The sequence below is a fragment of the Macaca thibetana genome, chromosome 4 (genome assembly GCF_024542745.1).
Source record: "Macaca thibetana thibetana isolate TM-01 chromosome 4, ASM2454274v1, whole genome shotgun sequence".
Taxonomy (NCBI): Eukaryota; Metazoa; Chordata; class Mammalia; order Primates; family Cercopithecidae; genus Macaca; species Macaca thibetana.
This window is the reverse complement of record NC_065581.1, coordinates 34,128,134-34,146,798: the sequence shown is the minus strand read 5'-3', so window position 1 is coordinate 34,146,798 and position 18,665 is coordinate 34,128,134. Positions and strand designations below refer to the sequence as shown.

The window sequence follows — 18,665 nt, the reverse complement described above, 5'->3', positions numbered from 1 at the left end:
ACACCCTCCACTCCCTGTCCTGTTTTCAGGGTCAAGGAATTTCATTCTCACGCACAATTAACATACACACAGTGCCTCAGTATTTTTCCATGTCCGGACCTCAAATGCCATGTACATAAGCTTGAATATGTTGCCATGCACCCCCCACACTCAAGTGTCCCCATCCCTTTAAACCTGTCCTGTGGGGTTAGTTCTCCCACTGCCCGTGAAAGATAACTCAGGCAGGCCACAGATCATGTCTGCTAAATCCCTAGAACCAAAAAAAAAAAAATCCTCCAAGCATCATTTTGAATTATATTTTTCTCTCGGCCAGCTCCGACTGAGTGTCTTGACACGGGAAGCTGCCAGTGGGAAACTGGCAGAGTGGCTGGCTTCCTCAAGAATTTCTTTCTTGCCTTCCTGTGTCTGACTCTCCACCCTCCCCCTCACAGCTGGAAGCAGAGGAGGTGAGGGGGACAAAATGCTTTACCTGACAGCCACACACTACTAGTGATTTTGGTTTCCTCTGGCTATGGCAGATGTTCAAATGACTTTTGCTCTAGTATGATGTTTGTGGGTCTTTTATAAACTCCCAATAGCTGAATATCTCCCGCTTATACTCTGTAGCCCAAACTTTGCATTATTTTATTTTTTAATTTTTATTTTATGTTCAGGGGTACGTGTGTAGGTTTGTTACATAGGTAAAATGTGTGTCATGGGGCTTTGGTGTACAGGTAATTTAATCACCCAAGTAACAAGCATAGTACCTGATAGGTCCCACCTTGAATTTGTCTAGGTGTTAGATTGGCTGCAGTTCTCTACCACTTCCTGTTATCTGAGGCCTTTACAGTGTGCCTTGGTGGCTAGTCACTGTCACCAAAAGGTACAGTTTAGGAGGGCATGGTGGCGCCCACCTGGAGTCCCAGCTACTTGGGAGACTGAGAAAAGAGGATCACTTGGACCCAGGAGGTTGAGGCTGCAGTGAACCATTCATGTTCATGCCACTGCACACTAGCCTGGGCAACAGAGCAAGGCCCTGTCTCAAAACAAACAAAAAAACATAGCAAACCCCTGTCTCTATTAAAAAGATAGAAATTAGCTGATGGTGGCATACACCTGTAATCACAGCTACTGGCTGAGGCATGAGAATGGCTCGAACCTAGAAGATGGAAGTTGCAGTGAGCCGAGATCATACCACTGCACTCCAGCCTGAGTGATGGAGTGAGACTCTGCCTCAAAAAAAAAAAAAAAAAAAAAAAAGTTTGATTACACTCTCAGCTGACAGGGGTGGGGAAAGGAAACTGATACTGTCACACATTGCTGACAGGAAGGAAGGTACACTGGTGCGGCCTCTACGGAAAGCATTTAAAAAATATCTACCCAAATCAAGTATTTACATATTCTTTGACCTAGCAGTTCTACTTCAAAGAATATACATTTACACTAGACCTTTTTTTTTTTTTTTTTTTTTCTGAGATGGAGTCTTGCTCTGTCACCCAGGCTAGAGTGTAGTGGCACAATCTCAGCTCACTACAACCTCTGCCTCTGCCTCCCAGGTTCAAGCGGTCCTCCTGCCTCAGTCAGCCTCCTGAGTAGTTGGGATTACAGGTGTGCACCACCACGCGCAGCTAAGTTTTTTTTCTTTTTGAGATGGAGTCTTGCTCTGTCGCCCAGGCTGGAGTGCAATGGCGAGATCTCGGCTCAGTGCAACCACTGCCTCCCAGATTAGAGCAATTTTCCTGCCTCAGCCTCCCAACTGAGTAGATGGGATTACAGGCGCCTACCACCACGCCCAGCTAACTTTATTTTATATATATATATATAAACTTTATATATATATAACTTTATATATATTTGAAGGGGGGGCCTGCCCCTCCACACCTGTGGGTGTTTCTCGTTAGGTGGAACGAGAGACTTGAGAAAAGAAATAAGACACAGAGACAAAGAATAGAGAAAGAAAAGCGGGGGCCCAGGGGACCGGCGCTCAGCTTACAGAGGACCCACGCCGGCACCGGTCTCTGAGTTCCCTTAGTATTTATAGGTAATTATCTTTACCATCTTAAAGATAAGGGAGCGGCAGGACAATAGGATCATTTTTAGGGAGGAAATCAGCAGTAAGACATAAGAACAAGGATCTCTGTGACGTGAATAAGTTTAAGGGAAAATCCTGTGCCTTGAGATAAACCTTTTAGCAGCATTGTTTCATCCTATCACATGGGAATAAACCTTGGACAATACCTAGCTTTTCGAGGAAGAAAGGCACACCCTGCACGCCCAAAATCCATTAAACCTTGAGTCACCACAGCACATGTCTCTTGCAAGGACAAGGTTGGGGGTAGGGTCACAGATTAACAGCATCTCAAATACAGAACAAAATGGGGTCTCTTATGTCTACTTCTTTCTATATAGACACAGTAACAGGCTGATCTCTTTCTTTTCCCCACATATATTATATATATATAACGTTATATATTTTTATATATATATATATATATATATATTTTTTTTTTTTCTGAGACAGCGTCTCGCTCTGTCACCCAGGCTGGAGTGCAGTGGCACGATCTTGGCTCACTGCAACTACACCTCACAGGTTCAAGCAATTCTCCTGCCTCAGCCTCCCGAATAGCTGGAATTACAGGCGCTCACCACCACGCCCTGCTTATTTTTGTATTTTTAGTAGAGACGGGGCTTCACCATGTTGGCCAGGCTAGTCTCGAACTCCTGACCTCATGATCTGCCCGCCTTAGCCTCCCAAAGTGCTGGGATTATAGGCGTGAGCCATTGTGCCAGGCCAATTTTTTATATTTTTAGTAGAGACAGGATTTCACTATGTTGGCCAGGCTGATCTCGAACTCCTGACCTCAGGTCCACCCGCCTCGGCCTCCCAAAGTGCTGGGATTACAGGCATGAACCACTGCGCCCGCCCTTGTGTGTGTGTGTTTTTGAGATGGAGTTTTGCTCTTTTACCCAGGCTGGAGTAAAGTGGCACGATCTCGGCTCACTGCAACCTCGGCCCCCCGGGATTCAAGCGATTCTCCTAACTTGGGCTCCCGAGTAGCTAGCTGGGATTATAGGCACCCACCACCATGCAAAGCTAATTTTTGTATTTTTAGTAGAGATGGGGTTTTACTATGTTGACCAGGCTGGTCTCAAACTCCTGACCTCAGGTGATCCACCCGCCTCAGCCTCCCAAAGTGCTGGGATTACAGGCATAAGCCGTGGTGCCTGGCCTGCTGGCAATCTTTGACATATCAACCTGATCTCTGCCTTCATGGTCACATGTCATTTTCTATCTGCAAGCCTATGTCCAAACTTCCCTTTTTAATAAAGGGGGTGAGAGGCCCACTCAACTCCAGTATGACCTCATTTAACCAATTACATATGCAACGACCTTATTTCCAAATAAGGTTACATTCTGAGGAACTGGGAGTTAGGACGTCAACATATGAATTTTATTGTTTTTCCTTTGACTTTTATTTTAAGTTCAGGGGTGCATGTGTGGGACGTGTAGGTTTGTTACACAGGTAAACAGATGCAATGGTGCTTTGCTGCACAGATCATCCCATCACCCAGGTATTAAGCCCAGCATCCATTAGCTATTCTTCCTGGTGCTCTTCCTTCCCCCGCTCCCCCCCGACAGGACCCAGTTGTGTTGTTCCCTACCCTGTGTCCATGTGTTCTCATCATCACTTATAAGTGAGAACATGCGGACAAATGAATTCTTCACCGTTTTTTGTTTGTTTGTTTGTTTGTTTTAGAGGAGTCTTGTACTGTCACCGGGGCTGGAGTGCAATGGTGAGATCATAGCTCACTGCAACCTCGGTCCCCTGGGTTCAAGTGATTCTCCTGTCTCAGCCTCCCATGTAGCTAGCTGGAATTATAGGTGCCTGCCACCATGCCCAGCTAATTTTTGTATTTTTAGTAGATATGGGGTTTTGCCATGTTGGCCAGGCTGGTCTCGAACTCCTGACCTTGTGATCCGCCCGCCTTGGCCTCTCAAAGTTCTGGGATTACAGGGGCATAAGCCGCTGCGCCTGACCTGATCTTGTTTTTTTTTTTTTTTTTTGAAATGTAGTCTCGCTCTGTTGCCCAGGCTGGAATGCAGTGATGCGATCTTGGCTCTCTGCAACCTCGCCTCCCGAGTTCAAGCCACTCTTCTGCCTCAGCCTTCTGAATAGCTGGGACTACAGGCCCATGCCACCATGCCTGGCTAATTTTTTATATTTTTAGTAGAGACGGGCTTTCAGCACGTTAGCCAGGATGGTCTCGACCTCCCGACCTCGTGATCTGCCCGCCTTGGCCTCCCAAAGTGCTGAGATTACAGGCATGAGACACTGCGCCCAGCCCAGCTCTTGTTCATTTTTATGGCTACATAACATACGAATTTTTAGGAGACACAATTCAACCTGTAACACATGGTTATACTGGGGTTGAGAGCGAGATGGAACAAATACAGCCAAGTGTTGACAAATGGAGAATCTGAGTGAAAGAGGTACATGCCAAAGTTCTTGGAACTGTTCTTAAATTTTTCTGTAAGCTGAAAATTATTTCAAAATTAAAAAAAATTCCAACAAGGTGCTAGGTTTATTTATTACACAAGATCTTGGTGCTGAACCTACCATGTGAAAGGAATGGTAAAGAGACAATAAAGGTATTTGTGTGGCCTTATTGCCCACTTGCCTGGGACGTAAATGAGGGTATCAGAGATTAATATGTTACATTTACATAGGGCTTTATAATTTACAAAACACCCACAACATCAAAAAACCTTTGTTTCATTTATCTCTCAGAATAATTCTGGGAGGCAAGAACTTTTTCTGATTTTATTAAAAAAAAAAAAAAACTAAACTAAAGAAAGGTCATGTGACTTGTCCACAGCTTCACACAACTAAGAGATCAGTTTAAATTCTAGTCCAGGGTTTTTTTACTCTTTTGAGACTCCTTTGCCGCTGCTGTAAAAGACAATGCGGCACGACTTGAAACAACATTTTTTTTCTTTGAGACAGAGTCTTGCTCTGTCGCCCAGGCTGGAGTGCGGTGGCGCAATCTCAGCTCACTGCAAGCTCCGCCTCTGGGGTTCATGCCATTCTCCTGCCTCAGCCTTCCGAGTAGCTGGGACTACAGGCCCCCGCCACCACTCCTGGCTAATTTTTTGTATTTTTAGTAGAGACAGGGTTTCACCGTGTTTGCCAGGATGGTCTCGAACTCCTGACGTTGTGATCCACCCATCTTGGCCTCCCAAAGTGCTGGGATTACAGGCGTGAGCCGCCGCGCCCAACCCTCGAAACATTATAACATCATTTCTGCTCTTTTGGGGGGTGACTTGACTTTCCGAGTAAGGAAGGTTTTCCTAGTCAGGCATGGAGGCTTATGCCTGTAATTCCAGAATGATGGGAGGCTGAGGTGGAAGGATTGCTTAAGCTCAGGAGTTAGAAACTAGCCTGGGTAACATAGCGAGACCCTGTCTCTACAAAATTAAAAAATGAGCCAGGCGTGGTGACACACATCTGTGGTCCCAACTACTCAGGAGGCTAAGATGGGAGGATTGCTTGAGCCAGGGAGATCAAGGCTGCGGTGGGCCATGTTTGAGCCACTACACTCCAGCCTGGGTGACAGAGCAAGATCCTGTAGCCTGGGTGCGGTGGCTCACGCCTGTAATCCCAGCACTTTGGGAGGCCGAGGTGGGTGGATCACGAGGTCAGGAGTTTGAGACCAGCCTGGCCAACATGGTGAAACCCCGTCTCTACTAAAGATACAAAAAATTAGCCAGGCGTGGTGGCACATGCCTGTAATTCCAGCTAGTCAGGAGGCTGAGGCAGGAGAATCGCTTGAACCCAGGAGGCAGAGGTTGCAGTGAGCTGAGATCGTGCCATTGCACCCCCCAGCCTGGGCGACAGGGTGAGATCCCATCTTAAAAAAAAAAAAAAGATCTGGTAAAAAAAGAAAGAAAAAAAAAAAGGAACAAGGTCTTCCTATTGATGTAAAAATGAAAATGAAATATTTTAGGTAGGAGGCGCTAAAGGTTCCCAGTATAAGGTTCACTACTACACACACTGCTTCCTCCACCGTTCCCCCTCCCCTCCCTCACCCTCACTTGGGGAAATCCCTTGTCTCTAGATGGCCTTCAATTTCCCTACCCAATCTTCAGGCCAATGCCTGGGGAACAGGATCAATAAAAGGTCTTCTTTTTTTATTTTTATTTTTTTGAGACAGAATCTCACTATGTCACCCAGGCTGGAGTGCAGTTGCAGTGGCATGATCTTGGCTCACAGCAACCTCCGCCTCCCGGTTTCAAGAGATTCTCCTGCAGCAGCTTCCCAAGTAGCTGGGATTGCAGGCACGCGCCACCACTTACAAGCGTGAGCCACCACGCCTGGCCTAAGAAAAGGTCTTCAATCAATCAAAAAGGAAAGAAAAGAAAAGGTCTTCAATCCTTGCCCCCACAAGTTCCTCAACCACATCCTCTACCAGTAGCCTCTGAGACCTGGACCATCGATGGGAAAACTTCACTCTTCTTTAAAATTACCGCCGGGAGCCGGGCGCGGTGGCTCAAGCCTGTAATCCCAGCACTTTGGGAGGCCGAGGCGGGTGGATGACGAGGTCAGGAGATCGAGACCATCCTGGCTAACATGGTGAAACCCCGTCTCTACTAAAAATACAAAAAACTAGCCGGGCGTGGTGGCGGGCGCCTGTAGTCCCAGCTACTCGGAGGCTGAGGCGGGAGAATGGCGTGAACCCGGGAGGCGGAGCTTGCAGTGAGCCGAGATCGCGCCACTGCACTCCAGCCTGGGCGACACAGCGAGACTCCGTCTCAAAAAAAAAAAAAAAATTACCGCCCGGCGCGGTGGCTCAAGCCTGTAATCCCAGCACTTTGGGAGGCCGAGACGGGCGGATCACGAGGTCAGGAGATCGAGACCATCCTGGCTAACACGGTGAAACCCCCTCTCTAGTAAAAAATACAAAAAACTAGCCGGGCGAGGTGGCGGGCTCCTGTAGTCCCAGCTACTCGGGAGGCTGAGACAGGAGAATGGCGTAAACCTGGGAGGCGGAGCTTGCAGTGAGCTGAGATCCGGCCACTGCACTCCAGCCCAGGCAACAGAGCGAGACTGCATCTCAAAAATAAATAAATAAATAAATAAAAAATAAATAAATAAAATTACCCTGGCTGGGTGCAGTGGCTCACGCTTGTAATCTCAGCACTTGGGGAGGCTGAGGTGGGCAGATCATTTGAGGTCAGGAGTTCCAGACCAGCTTAACCAACATGGTGAAACCCCATCTCTACTAAAAATACAAAAAAATTAGCTGGACGTGGTTGCACATGCCTGTAATCCCAGTGCTGAGACCAGCTCAGTAGGGGAGACCCTGACCCAGTGGCACTAAAGGAGTTAAAGTCACACACACATAAAAATAGAGGTGTGAAGTGGGAAATCATGGGTCTCACAGCCTTCAGAGCTGAGAGCCCCAAACAGAGATTTACTCACGTATTTATTAACAGCAATCCAGTCATTAGCATTGTTTCTATAGATATTAAATTAACTAAAAGTATCCCTTATGGGAAATGAAGGGATGGGCCGAATTAAAGGAATAGATTGGGCTAGTTAACTGCAGCAGGAGCATGTCCTTAAGGCACAGATGGCTCATGCTATTGTTTGTGACTTAAGAAGGCCTTTAAGCGGTTTTTCACCGTGGGTGGGCCAGGTGTTCCTTGCCCTCATTCCCGTAACCCCACAACCTTCCAGCTTGGGCGTTAGGGCCATTATGAACATGTCACAGTGCTGCAGAGATTCTGTTTGTGGCCAGTTTTGGGACCAGTTTATGGCCAGATTTTGGGGGCCTGCTCCCAATATCCCAGCTACTTAGGAGGCTGAGGAAGGAGAATTGCTTGAACCCAGGAGACAGATATTACAGTGAGCTGAAATTGTGCCGCTGCGCTCCAGCCTGGGAGACAGAGCAAGACTCCATCTCTAAATAAATAAATAAATAAGTAGAGTAAAATAACCCCAACCCAATAGCCAAGTCCCAATCACATACCCTTGCCCTGCTGATCCATCATGGTCTTTGTCTTTTTATAAGCCTCCCCTTGGGCTCATGAAGTCAATGATAATCCTTGCATTATCATTAGGAAGAGAGTGCTCTGGGTTATAACATCTCAAACTTAGCTGCCTGCAGACCCAGTGGGGAGAATTACTCCTGTGAGAACTCAAGTCCCTTCTGCTTATTCCCACTCGCTTTGGTTAGGATAGACCATCTCACCCCCTACCATCCAGCCAGAAGGGGCTTTAGATCCTTGACTGACAATGGCCCACAGATGCATGGTAGTTCCATTTCCTCACTCTCTATCAGTTGGGGCCTGAGACTTTGAGCCTTGAGGCTTTGAGACTTGACACCCAGAGTGACAGGCAATTCTAGCTTATGCCTCCATGTTGGGCCTTCAGTTTCCAAATCACAGAATTATACTATGAAAAAGCTGAAAAGAGTTCATGAATCATTTAGTCCAGACCTTTCACATCACACTGGATGTTTACATAATTGATCCGAAGGCTCAGAGGGTCCGCTTTCTTTTCTCTTAAGTGTGGGAATTAGGGTCAGGACTGGCAGGTGCAGGACTTGCCATGGCCATGCCCCTTAATCCCGGCAGTGCTGAGCAAGGCCTTCCATCCCAGCCCCCGATCCAGCCAGCTGTCTGACTGTGAGTCAGGATGGCAGAGGAAGGTGATGTGGATGAGGGGGATGTGTTCCTGGCATTTGCCCATGGTCCCTCTCCTCCCAGGGGTCCCATGCGACGTGCCTTGGACAAGGCTTTCTTTATCTTCCTGGCCCTCTTCCTGACACTGCTGATGCTGGAGGTTGCTTATAAGCTGCTGTGGTCACTACCATGGGCAAAGTTAGGGGACTGGCTCCTGGGGACACCTCAGAAGGAGGAGGAGCTGGAATTGTGACCACCTTTCCTATAAACATCTTCTTTCCTCGCCAAGGAGGTGAGAGGGGAGACAGGAGGGAAATGGGAGTGTTGGGGGCTGTGGAGGAGACGCTTGGATAGCTTAGGGCAGCAGTACTTTTTTTTTGGTGGGGTGGGGATGGAGTTTTGCTCTTGTTGCTGGGGCTGGAGTGCAATGGCACGATCTTGGCTCTCTGCAACCTCTGCCTCCAGAGTTCAAGGGATTCTCCTGCCTCAGCCTCCTAAGTAGCTGGGATTACAGGCATGTGCCACCGCACCCGGCTAATTTTGTATTTTTAGTAGAGACAGGGTTTCTCCATGTTGGTCAGGCTGGTCTCGAACCCTGACCTCAGGTGATCTGCCCGCCTTGGCCTCCCAAAGTGCTGGGATTACAGGCGTGAGCCACTGCGCCCGGCCAGGGCAGCAATCTTAAATTCTGCACCTATACTCAGGGAAATAATTTTGAAAAAGTATATACTCCTTCACATATCTTTAAGTAGGTATCTAAAAATTTTCATCATCAGTTAAAATTGTGGCCGGGCACAGTGGCTTATGCCTGTAATCCCAGAACTTTGGGAGGCCGAGGCAGGGGGCCGACCTGAGGTCAGGAGTTCAAGATCAGTCTGGCAAATATGGTGAAACCCTGTGTCTACTAAAAATACAAAAACTAGCTGGGCAAGTTGGTGGGCACCTGATTCTCTGCCTCAGCGACTTGGAGGCTGAAGAGGAGAATCGCTTGAACCCCGGAGGCAGTTGCAGTGAGCCGAGATCACACCATTGCCCTCCGGCCTGGGTGATAAGAGTGAGACTCCTTCCAAAAATAAATAAATAAATAAATAAAAATTGTTTCAAGGATGTAATTCTGGCATATTGAAAATATTCACATTTATTTATTTATTTATTTATTTATTTATTTATTTATTTGAGGTGGAGTCTTGCTCTGTCTCCCAGGCTGCACTGCAGTGGCACAATCTTGGCTCACTGCAACCTCTGCCTCTGGGGTTCAAGCTATTCTCCTGCCACAGCCTTCTGAGTAGGTGGGACCACAGGTGTGTACCAGCACGCCTGACTGATTTTTTTTTTTTTTTTTTTTTGAGACGGAGTCTCGCTCTGCCGCCCAGGCTGGAGTGCAGTGGCCGGATCTCAGCTCACTGCAAGCTCCGCCTCCCGGGTTCCCGCCATTCTCCTGCCTCAGCCTCCCGAGTAGCTGGGACTACAGGCGCCCGCCACCTCGCCCGGCTAGTTTTCTGTATTTTTTAGTAGAGACGGGGTTTCACCGTGTCGGCCAGGATGGTCTCGATCTCCTGACCTCGTGATCCGCCCGTCTCGGCCTCCCAAAGTGCTGGGATTACAGGCTTGAGCCACCGCGCCCGGCCTCTGACTGATTTTTATATTTTTAGCAGAGACAGGGATTTCACTATGTTGGCCAGGCTGGTCTCGAACTCCTTTTTTGTTTTTTGAGACAGAGTCCTTCTGTCGCCCAGGCTGGAGTGCAGTGGCAGTGATCTCGGCTCACTGCAGCCTCTGCCTCGCAGATCAAGTGATTCTCCTGTCTCAGGCCCCCAAATAGCTGGGATTACAGGTGTGCGCCACCATGCCCAGCCATTTTTGTATTTTTAGTAGAGATGGGGTTTCACCGTGTTGGCAAGGCTGGTCTGGAACTCCTGATGTCAAGTGATCCACCCACCTCAGCCTCCCAAAGTGCTGGGATTACAGGCGTGAGCCACTGTACCCAGCCTATTTATTTATTTATTGAGATGAGGTCTCACTATGTTGCTTAGGCTGGTCTGTACTCCTGAGATCAAGCAATCCACCCACCTCAACTTCCCAAAGTGCTAGGATTATAGGCGGTGAGCCACAGCATCTGGCCACATTTTATTTTATTTTATTTTATTTTATTTATTTATTTATTATTTAAAAAATTTTTTTAGTTTTTGAGATGGAGTCTTGCTCTGTCACCCTGGCTGGAGTGCAGTGTCAAAATCTCGGCTCACTGCAACCTCCGCCTCCTGGGTTCAAGCGATTCTTCTGCCTCAGCCTCCCAACTAGCTGGGACTACAGGTGCCAGCCACCACGCCTGGCTAATTTTTGTATTTTTAGTAGAGAAGGAGTGTCACCATATTGGCCAGGCTGGTCTCGAACTCCTAGACCTCGTGATCTGCCCGCCTCGGCCTCCCAAAGTGCTGGAATTACAGGCATGAACCACGCGCCTGACCTATTTATTTTTGTGAGACAGAGTCTCTCTATGTTGCCCAGGCTGGAGTGCAGTGGTGCGATGTTGGCTCACGACAACCTCCGCCTCCCAGGTTCAAGCAATTCTCCTGCCTCAGCCTCCCAAACAACTGGGACTACAGGTGCCCGCCACTGCACCCAGCTAATTTTTTTGTAATTTTAGTAGAGACAGGGTTTCATCATGTTGGCCAGGCTGGTCTCGAATTCCTGTCATCAGGTGATCCTCCCACCTCAGCCTCCCAAGTGCTGGGATTTCAGGTGTGAGCCACCACGCCCGGCCTATTTTTTTATTTTTTGAGACAGAGTCTTGCTCTGTCACCCAGGCTGGAGTGCAGTGGCACGATCTTGGCTTAACTGCAACCTTCGCCTCCCAAATTCAAAGGATTCTCCTGCCTCAGCTCCCAAGTAGCTGGGATTACAGGCACCCACAACCACACCTGGCTAATTTTTTGTATCTTTAGTAGAGACAAGGTTTCACCATGTTGGTCAGGCTGGTCTCAAACTCCTGACCTCAAGTGATCTGCCCACCTTGGCCTCCCAAAGTACTAGGATTACAGGCATGAGTCACCATGCCTGGCCCGGCATTTTAAAATAAAACAATTAGATCACCATTTATTGTCCAGTGGAATTGAAATATCATAGTGATGCCGGGTGCAGTGCTTCACACCTGTAATCCCAGCACTTTGGGAGGCCGAGTTGGGTGGATCACGAGGTCAGGAGTTCGAGACCAGCCTGGCCAATATGCCGAAAACCCATCTCTACTAAAAATAAAAAAAAAAAAAAAACAAAAATTTAGCTGGGCATGGTGTCATGCGCCTGTATTCCCAGCTGCTCAGGAGGCTGAGGCAGGAGAATCGCTTAAACCTGAGAGGCGGAGGTTGCAGTGAGCCGAGATTGTGCCATTGCACTCCAGCCTGGGTACGGAGCAAGACTCTGTCTGAAAAAAAAAAAAGTATAAATAAGTTCTTACCAGTTGGGAATCATTCCTTTTTTTCTTTCATCGCCTCTTTTCTCCTTGAGCTCCTACTACTACTCCACTTCCCCACAAACTTTATGCTTTTATACTTGAAAGTCCTTTATTGACCAAACTTTTACATCTTCCTGCATATACATATATATAAATGGAGATGAAAAATATCTTTCTTGTGTTTGTAAGACTCTAGTTGTTAAAAATTATTCTGGAGTAACTGTTACAATTATTATAAGAACAGAATGTTCTTATAAACATGTGATCGTACACATTTTTTTTTTTGAAGGAGTCTTGCTCTTTCGCCCAGGCTGGAGTGCAGTGGCGGGATCTCGGCTCACGGAAGCTCCGCCTCCCGGGTTCATGCCATTCTCCTGCCTCAGCTTCCTGAGTAGCTAGGACTACAAGGCGCCTGCCACCACGCGCTGCTAATTTTTTTTTTTTTTTTTTTGTATTTTTATTTTTAGTAGAGACGGGGTTTCACCGTGTTAGCCAGGGTGGTCTCGATCTCCTGACCTTGTGATCCGCCTGCCTTGGCCTCCCAAAGTGCTGGGATTACAGGCGTGAGCCACCGCGCCTGGCCGATGGTACACATTTTTATAACTGTTAAAAATAAATTTTTAATAAGATAGTAGTCTGGGAGTGGCGGTTCACCCCATAACCCAGCACTTTGAGACGCTGAGGTGGGAGGATTGCTTGAGGCCAAGAGCTCAAGATCCATCTGGGCAACATAGTGAGACTCTGTTGCTATAAGAAAACCTTTTTTTTTTTTTTTTTTTGAGACTGAGTCTTGCTCTGTCGCCAGGCTGGAGTGCAGTGGCTGATCTCGGCTCACTGCAACCTCCGCCTCCCAGGTTCAAGTGATTCTCCTGCCTCAGCCTCCCGAGTAGCTGGGCCTACAGGCGCGTGCCACCAAACCCAGCTATTTTTTGTATTTTTAGTAGAGACGGGGTTTCACCATGTTGGCCAGGCTGGTCTCAAACTCCTGACCTCAGGTGATCTGCCCGCCTCGGCCTTCCAAAGTTCTGGGACTACAGGCATGAGCCACCGTGCCCGGTCTCTACAAAAAACTTTTTTAAAAAAATTAGCCGGGCGAGGTGGTGTGCGCCTGTAGTCCTAGCTACTTGAGGTGGGAGGATGGCTTGTGAGCTATGATCGTACCCACATTCCAGCCTGGTTGATAGAACAAGACGCTGGCCGGGCGCCGTGGCTCAAGCCTGTAATCCTAGCACTTTGGGAGGCCGAGACGGGTGGATCACGAGGTCAGGAGATCGAGACCATCCTGGCTAACACGGTGAAACCCCGTTTCTACCACAAAATACAAAAAAAAAAAAAAAAAAAAAAAAAAAAAAAAACCCAAAAAACTAGCCGGGCGAGGTGGCGGGCGCCTGTAGTCCCAGCAGCTGCTGGGGAGGCAGAGGCAGGAGAATGGCGTAAACCCGGGAGGCGGAGCTTGCAGTGAGCTGAGATCCGGCCACTGCACTCTAGCCTGGGCGACAGAGCGAGACTCCATCTCAAAAAAAAAAAAAAAAAAAAAAAAAAAAGCAAGACCCTTTTTTTCTTTTCTTTTTTTTTTGAGATAAACTCGCTCTGTCGCCCAGGCTGGAGTGCAATGATGCGATCTCGGCTCACTGCAACCTCCTCCTCCCGGGTTCGAGCGGTTTTCCTTCCTCGGCCTCTTGAGTAGCTGGGACTACAGGCGCCTGCCACCACGCCCAGCTAATTTTTTGTATTTTTAGTAGAGACGGGGTTTCACCATGTTGGCCAGGATGGTCTCCATCTCTTGACCCCATGATACGCCCGCCTCGGTCCCCCAAAGTGCTGGCATTACAGGCGTGAGCCACCGCGCCCGGCCGACCTTGCCTTTAAAAAAAGAAACAAACAAACAAAAAAAGAAAGGAAATAAAAGAAAAAAAAGAAAAGGTGTTCATGGTGCCTTAGTGAAAGAAACAGGGTACATCTCCCTTTATTTTAAACAGGTAAGAATACCCCAGGAGATTTCATGGTTGAGAACTACACTTTTGAGGGCGGAGGGGAAAAAGAGAGAACTATTCTTTTCTTTTTTCTTAAGAGGGTGTCTCTATTGTAAAAGGAGAAGTGAAGAATGAGAACCTGTACTGCAGGTGTTTCCTTAGGAAGACCAATTTTGGGAAAGTTGAGGTTCTGGAAATTAAATCCCTTACATCTCCCAAGTTCCAGTCCTCGCGGAGGTTTTTTATGTTCCCCATTTTGAAAGCTGTAGACTTTGACAACTGGAGAGAAGTGATGTGGGATTGTTCAATGGACGGGTGTTTGCGATTCTATGACTCAGCGTTAGGGATGTAGTAAATTCTGTGAACCTAGTTAAGCGGCAAGATGCCCACCACTTGTGGAAATGGGAATCTTTGCGATTGGGACCTTGTTAATCTTTCTGGTTTCCTCATAAGCTCACCTCTGGACCCAGCCTTGCCTCCACGACTCCCTCCAACCTCCCTAAACTCAACGAGGTGGGTATCAAGTCTGTTTCTTCATCTTTCATTCTTTTTTACCCTCTCCCAGAAGAGGAGGAGGAAACCCAAAGTATTTTATGAGCCTCATTTCGTTTCACAGCAGCCCTTGCAGAGGCTCAAACTCTCCTCCAAGCCCCACCCCATCATCGCCCATCCGCAGACCCTGGGCCTCCACGACAAAGCACGGCCTCACAGTCAGCACCGACGGCCCTTCGAGGACCCCCTCTGGAGGAGAACCATTCAGGTCCCAACCGTCTGGTCATTAGTTCTGTGGTGAAGCTTGAAAAGCAAATCAGCAACAATAGTAATAATAATAACACTTTTGTATGGCGCATTGTGCTTATTTGTACGCATGTGTTATAACGACTGTGGGACGCAGCACCTGGCAGTAGAAGCAGCTGCTGGACAGCGGCAAGGAGCGCGCCGCCCTTGCAGGGGAAGGGGCTGGGTCAGCCGAATAAGCCGTGGAAATGGGAACCTGGGGGACAGGAAAGCAGGGCCAGATAGCTTGCCAATAGCCTAGTTGAAGATAAAGGTTTTACTTCCCTTTTAAGAGACTTCTGCCATTCCCTGAAACCCTACGCAGCTTTGGAAAGCCTAATTCCTAAACCACCCTGTTCGGTTCCCCTGCCCCTCCTTGGAACGGAGGCTCCGTTCTCCCCACGCTCTACTCGCCGGCGGTTGGACCCCAGGGAGGAAGTTTCTGATTGGCGGAGTCAGAGAAGCACCGGGTGAAAAGAGCTCCTCCGGCTGCGCACCGAAGTTCTGGCGTAGCCAGCGCCGTACGGCAAAATGGCGGCCCCCAGCTGCTTTGGGACGCCCGGGTTCGGGGAGACAAACTCCGACCTGGAAGACAGCGCTGACTATGTGGGCGGCACTGGAGGTGTTCGCGGGGCGGGCCTACGGCCGCTTCCGGCCACAGGAAGCCTTGTTCCGTACGACAATATGGCGGCGCTTAGTTGCATGCAGGCGGAAACTCTGTTGCTTCCGGTCCGTAGTGGGGCCTGCGGTGGGAGTGGGAAGGAAGGCGGAGGGAACCATGCGAGGTTCTGAGATCTGCGGCGAGGGTCGCCTCGAGAGACGGTTTCTGAGGTGGGGGCCGGATGGTGCGGGGATCAGAGGCGGGGGCGGGGATATCGAGGCAGAGGTATTGGGGAGAGCCGGGCTCTGAGTCTGAGGGGAAAACTGTGGTACCTTCCTATCCCTGAAAGGGAGTGGGGCGGCCGGGGGCTGAACTGGGGGAGGGGGATTTGGCGGGAAGCGCATCTACCGGACCGGCCGGACCCAGGGTTAGGATCTAAGAGGAATCGGGAGAGCGTAGCGCGGTGCGGGGGGACTTCTAATTAGTTACAGGTCACCGAGAGAATGGGGAAAATTAGGGTGGGGTGAAAGGGAGGGGACTTGGGTAAAATATCTTCAACCTAAAGGCCCAGTTTGAGGAGACTCATCTGAGGGTGAAATACGGAGATAATTCAAGGAGGGGGAAAGAGAACGGACTGTTGGGAGGGAACCTCTTTCACCTCAGAGAGTCTAGGAGTTGGGGTGATCATTCAGGATGGGGCGGGTGTGGGGTTGACTTGTTTGAGGGCAGAGGGGGCAAACACATGAGGTGGCGCCCACAGGAGTGTGTTGTCTGTGCCAGGGGGTGTCAGGACGATTTAGGGTGCAGTGTGGGAGAAAGAACCAACTTGCCAACTCTGAGAAAGAGTGGGGAAATGCAACAGAAAGACCGGAAATCGACGTGAGGGGTGGAGCAGAAGGTGGCAACTTAAGGTGTGGGGGGGTTTGCCCCCCCCCCACACCACTTGAAGGGCCCGAAAAGCATATAGAACTAATGGTTATTGAAATCAGGTGGTGAAGACAGTGTTGGTCAGGGCTGAAACCCAAGGAGTTCAGAAAATGCGTGAGGTGAAGGGATGGGGCTATGCTGGAGGGGCTCATTCTGAGGCCCCATCCCCTTCCAGCAGGAATTCTGAAATCCCCACCACTTCCTCCTTCCGGGGGATTTGATTCCCCCATGGCCACCGCTAACAGCATCATTGTGCTGGATGATGATGACGAAGATGAAGCAGCTGCTCAGCCAGGGCCCTCCCACCCACTCCCCAGTACAGCCTCACCAGGGGCAGAAGCCCCTAGCTCTTCTGAGCCTCATGGGGCCAGAGGAAGCAGTAGTTCGGGCGGCAAGAAGTGCTACAAGCTGGAGAATGAGAAGCTGTTCCAAGAGGTGAGCTTTAGCGGGGAAGATCGTTGTACCCCAGGGAGGGGGATGGCTGACTGGCTCTCCTGTCCTTTCTTCCCCACTAACCCCACTCCCCTTTCTCTCAACCCCCTCCCTTGTCTCTCTTCCCCTTCCTTCTTCCCCTGAACCTTCTAGTTCCTTGAACTTTGTAAGACGCAGACAGCGGACCACCCTGAGGTGGTCCCATTCCTCTCTAACCGGCAGCAACGTGCCCACTCTCTGTTTTTGGCCTCGGCGGAGTTCTGCAACATCCTCTCTCGGGTCCTATCTCGGGCCCAGAGCCGGCCATCTAAGCTCTATGTCTACATCAATGAGCTCTGCACTGTTCTCAAGGCCCACTCAGCCAAAAAGAAGCTGAACTTGGCCCCTGCTGCCACCACGTCCAATGAGCCCTCTGGGAATAACCCTCCCACACACCTCTCCTTGGACCCCACAAACGCTGAAAACACTGCCTCTCAGGCCCCAAGGACCCGTGGTTCCCGGCGGCAGATCCAGCGCCTGGAGCAGCTGCTGGCGCTCTATGTGGCAGAGATCCGGCGGCTGCAGGAAAAGGAGTTGGATCTCTCAGAATTGGATGACCCAGACTCCACATACCTGCAGGAGGCACGGTTGAAGCGTAAGCTGATCCGCCTCTTTGGGCGACTATGTGAGCTGAAAGACTGCTCTTCACTGACCGGCCGTGTCATAGAGCAGCGCATCACCTACCGTGGCACCCGCTACCCAGAGGTTAACAGGCGCATTGAGCGGCTCATCAACAAGCCAGGGCCTGATACCTTCCCTGACTATGGGGATGTGCTTCGGGCAGTAGAGAAGGCAGCTGCCCGACACAGCCTTGGCCTCCCCCGACAGCAGCTCCAGCTCATGGCTCAGGATGCCTTCCGAGATGTGGGCATCAGGTTACAGGAACGACGTCACCTCGATCTCATCTACAACTTTGGCTGCCACCTCACAGATGACTATAGGCCAGGTAGGGGGTTAGTGGGATGCCTCTCAGTGACCCTTATATGTCAGGTATGAGGCGGATGGGGCATCTCTCTAGTCCTTTCTAGGGTTTGTACTCTTCTAGTCCCTTCCACGGCTGAGTGCTCTGACTTTATATTTTCCCACGTAGGCATTGACCCTGCACTATCAGATCCTGTGTTGGCCCGGCGCCTTCGGGAAAACCGGAGTTTGGCCATGAGTCGGCTGGATGAGGTCATCTCCAAATATGCAATGTTGCAAGACAAAAGTGAGGAGGGCGAGAGAAAAAAGAGAAGAGCTCGGCTCCAAGGCACCTCTTCCCACTCTGAAGACACCCCCGCCTCCTTGGATTCTGGTGAGGTGTGGATGGGGTAAAGCCTTCAGAGAGACATTGTCCTTCCCCTGCACTGGCCACCAGGGAGTCCAGGTTGACTGATGGGGGAGCATGAGAAGGAATGCAAGAACCAAACCCTCTAGGGCAAGGGATTCCTTAGAGAAACTTCTTTGTCCCCCAGGGCCCTAGTGGAATGGCATCCCAGGGGTGCCCTTCTGCCTCCAAAGCTGAGACAGATGACGAAGAAGATGAAGAGAGTGATGAGGAAGAGGAGGAGGATGAGGAGGAGGAGGAGGAAGAAGAAGAAGAGGAGGAGGCCACAGATTCTGAAGAGGAGGAGGATCTGGAACAGATGCAGGAGGGTCAGGAGGATGATGAAGAGGAGGAGGAAGAGGAAGAAGCAGCAGGTATGTCAAGGGAACATTCTCCTCACCTGTCATTTGTTTTTGTTAGGCATAAGCCACCTGTTTGAGACCTTTCCCTTCCTCCTCCTAGTGTCCTCTCAGCAGTATTTTTTCCCCTCATTC

The 18,665-nt window shown here is 49.6% G+C and overlaps 3 protein-coding genes across 5 annotated transcripts in view; all 3 read left to right on the top strand.

Annotated features, from left to right (window-relative positions):
* Window positions 1–18,665, top strand: part of WDR46 (WD repeat domain 46) — a 62,221-nt gene that overhangs the window by 2,998 nt on the left and 40,558 nt on the right. The gene's annotated exons all lie outside the window — the stretch shown is intronic.
* The window catches only part of DAXX (death domain associated protein), a 104,478-nt gene that overhangs the window by 84,494 nt on the left and 1,319 nt on the right, over window positions 1–18,665 (top strand). The window contains exons 2-6 of one of the 3 annotated variants that reach the window (XM_050787612.1): window positions 15,541–15,697; window positions 16,640–16,829; window positions 16,980–17,811; window positions 17,956–18,164; window positions 18,320–18,545. In XM_050787612.1, the coding sequence (XP_050643569.1) occupies window positions 15,645–15,697; window positions 16,640–16,829; window positions 16,980–17,811; window positions 17,956–18,164; window positions 18,320–18,545 (1,510 nt within the window). In that variant the 5' untranslated portion in view covers window positions 15,541–15,644. Of the gene's footprint in view, window positions 1–15,526; window positions 15,698–16,569; window positions 16,830–16,979; window positions 17,812–17,955; window positions 18,165–18,319; window positions 18,546–18,665 lie in introns of those variants that run through there. The other 2 variants (XM_050787611.1, XM_050787610.1) reach the window with 2 other exon arrangements.
* SMIM40 (small integral membrane protein 40) lies at window positions 8,679–8,918 on the top strand. Its single transcript, XM_050787903.1, has one exon. It carries the CDS (start codon window positions 8,679–8,681, stop codon window positions 8,916–8,918), a length of 240 nt encoding a protein of 79 aa, XP_050643860.1.

Excerpts from the sequence above, each read along its gene's own strand:
- SMIM40 (XM_050787903.1), top strand. The coding sequence starts at position 8,679 with ATGGCAGAGGAAGGTGATGTGGATGAGGGGGATGTGTTCCTGGCATTT.